Here is a 2799-nt window from a genome sequence, read left to right on the forward strand (position 1 = left end):
GGCAGTGCATAGGCTCGAATCTCCATGCATGAAACAACAAAATGATATTATATAAAAAGTTTTTTCTAATAGCGGTCACTCCTCGGTGGGCACTGGCAAACTTCTCCGAGTGCATTTCTGCCATGAAAGCACTCCTCATAAAACAAAAAAAAAAACCATTTACCATTCCAAGTCGGCTTAGAACTGTATGTCCCTCCAATTGTTGAACAACATCAAGATACGCACGCCACACATAAGAAGAGGAGCGGTGCCAAACACCAAATAAAGGATGTGAGCTCCAATTATTATTTCTGTTTTTTTACATAATTTCAATTTCAAATAAACAAACAAAGGCAAGTAATGTCAAAAAGGTTGAATTTATGGGCCATCGAAGTGACGTCCGCCGGAAAAGGTTGGGGTACAATTTTCCCAAAATCACTTTCCCAAAAAAATTTTTTCCCAAATTTTTTTTTCCCAAAAAATAATTTTCCCAATGCCATTTTTCCCAAACTAAAAATTTCCCAATAAATTTTCCCATAAAATATTTTTTCCCAAATTTTTTTTTCCCAAAAAATTATTTTCCCAATGCCATTTTTCCCAAACTAAAAATTTCCCAATAAATTTTCCCATAAAATATTTTTCCCCAAAATATCGTTCGTCTGTAAAATATCGCATATACATTTGCAATGAATGGGCGAGTACATTTTTTATTATTTGAAACAAGATTTCAGTTTATTTATGAATTTGTATGTATACAATCACATGCGAATATAGTATCCTAGAGTTTTCAAGTATGTGACAATATCATTGTTATCAACATATTCGTGATATTTCGAAACAATGTTAAATATTCTCTGTTCATGTTTCAACCTCTTGGAATATTTATTTTTCTTAACTTGCTGTCCTGATTGCAATTGTCGCATCATTATTTCTGTGTCCGATTGCTCTTTCTGCAACTCGGAAAGAAAAATGTAGAAGCTGGGGTGATCTTTCCCTATAACAACTTGAAGCCTGTTGTGCCATCCTTCGGATATATTATTCGTTCTCGCAGTTTGTTGAATGACTGCATCATATTGACACCACAAATCTGGAGCATAGCGAGGATGCACCTGTTTACGTCGGCCTTTTGCAGGTTTTCCTCGGACGTACGTAGCGTCAAAGTATTTTGAAATTGGTCGCATTTCCTTCGGTATTTCATTTTTTAAGGTTTCGAATTCTCGGGCGATGTTTTGATGTGGGACGAAAGCAAGGGCACATATCATATGAGTGGCTACTTTGACCGATCGATCTTCAGGATCGCAATACATTTTCTGAAGTCCTTCACTTTGGATATGGCGGTACATGTTTTGACAGAGGTGGAAAAAACAGCAGCGTGCCTTGTCTTCGCCAATTACGATTTTTACAGCATTGATGATAGCCAACTCAAAATCTGTCATCACTTTAATCGGAAGAGAAATATCGATACCTAGACGTTCTGCCTCTTGCAAAACAACCGAGAATACTTTTTCGTATACTTTCTGCTCTTTGTTTTCTAATAATGCGTAGACAAAAGGTAAACCAATAGTTTGTGGTTTTCCTCTTGAATCCGGTTGTGTAACTGCTCCGAGAATTGCGAAAACTTGGAAAAATATACTTGGCGCAGTTTTAAATGTTCCGTCGGCAAACCACAATATGCTCCTGAATAATTGCCTTAAATTTTCAGGCGTCGCGAACACGAGTATTCTCCCAAATTCTGAGTCTTCGTCATTTTCATAGGAGTCGTAAATTAGAAATTTATCTCCATTCAATGAATTTTGATAAAAGCCTGGAATATCCTGCAATTCTCTCAGCGTTCGCGGGTTCGAGGGAAAATCTTTTAATCTTTCACGACTAAGACTTTTTCGGGAATTAATTCTGTTTGGCATTTCCGCTAATACCGCTAAAAGAGAGAGTTATCATATTTTGTAATTATGAATCGAATGCAATTTCGTTTTTTTGTTTTTACCTGGTGAAACGTTTCGCAATTCAGTTCGTAATATTTGAGCTGGAGGAGCTTCAAGATTTTCTGTAGCTTTACGTTTGATCCTATTCATGACTCTTAACGCTTCGACTTCTTCGGGGTTTGGTGCATGAAGGATGTGTTTCGATTCATCAAGTCCCTTCAGAACTCTGATATTGTGTGGTCCTCCGTATGTTGTCACTCTAGCATTACACTCAGGTTTTCTTCGGCAATTCCAATACGCAGTTTCTCCTATTCTACCTGAGTGTTTGTAGTACAAATATCCGTTAATGTGCAAAAGAAATGATTTTTTGCATTCAATTAATTCCGCCATAATTAGAAATTTTGACTTTAGGCAGCAAATTTTAGCTCATGAAATTTTGACACGAAAAGAATGACGTGAAAAAACTTGTTTATATGAGTGAAGTGGGATACATTCGTTACCTTGTCTTTTTATCCGAATTGAAAAATGTATATTGAAAAACTTTTTCGAATCTTTTTCGATTACTTAAGTATAAGATTTTTGATTATTATATACACTCATATTGTCGGAATCGTCGAAAAATGTCAAATAGTAGAATAATAAAAATTAATTTCAGTAGTATTTGTTCGGGAAAGCTATCTATTGGAAAAAAGTTATTTTGGGAAAACATGCATTCGGGAAAAAACAATAAAGCGGGAAAAAATATTTTTGGGAAAAAAAATATTGGGAAAATTATTTTTTGGGAAAAAAAAATTTGGGAAAAAATTTTTTTGGGAAAGTGATTTTGGGAAAAATGACCCCCCACAGCCGGAAAAATATGTTTTGCGCTGCTGTGGTATAACGTAATTCTTGATCGTAC

At 35.5% G+C, this 2799-nt stretch overlaps 1 protein-coding gene across 1 annotated transcript; it reads right to left on the reverse strand.

Moving 5' to 3' along the window:
• Positions 1-737: 737 nt before the first annotated feature.
• Positions 738-2370, reverse strand: LOC128855375 (uncharacterized). Its single transcript, XM_054090233.1, has 2 exons — positions 1964-2370; positions 738-1897 (listed from the first exon to the last, which is right to left on the reverse strand). The coding sequence occupies exons 1-2, from the start codon at positions 2289-2291 to the stop codon at positions 738-740; spliced, it is 1488 nt and encodes a 495-aa protein (XP_053946208.1). The 5' UTR covers positions 2292-2370.
• Between the last annotated feature and the right edge of the window lie 429 nt (positions 2371-2799).

The sequence above is a fragment of the Anastrepha ludens genome, chromosome 2, assembly GCF_028408465.1.
Source record: "Anastrepha ludens isolate Willacy chromosome 2, idAnaLude1.1, whole genome shotgun sequence".
NCBI lineage: Eukaryota > Metazoa > Arthropoda > Insecta > Diptera > Tephritidae > Anastrepha > Anastrepha ludens.

Excerpts from the sequence above, each read along its gene's own strand:
- LOC128855375 (XM_054090233.1), bottom strand. The coding sequence starts at position 2,291 with ATGGCGGAATTAATTGAATGCAAAAAATCATTTCTTTTGCACATTAAC. Across the intron at positions 1,898-1,963 it reads ATTGCGAAACGTTTCACCAG|CGGTATTAGCGGAAATGCCA; the intron begins GTAAAAACAAAA and ends TCTCTCTTTTAG.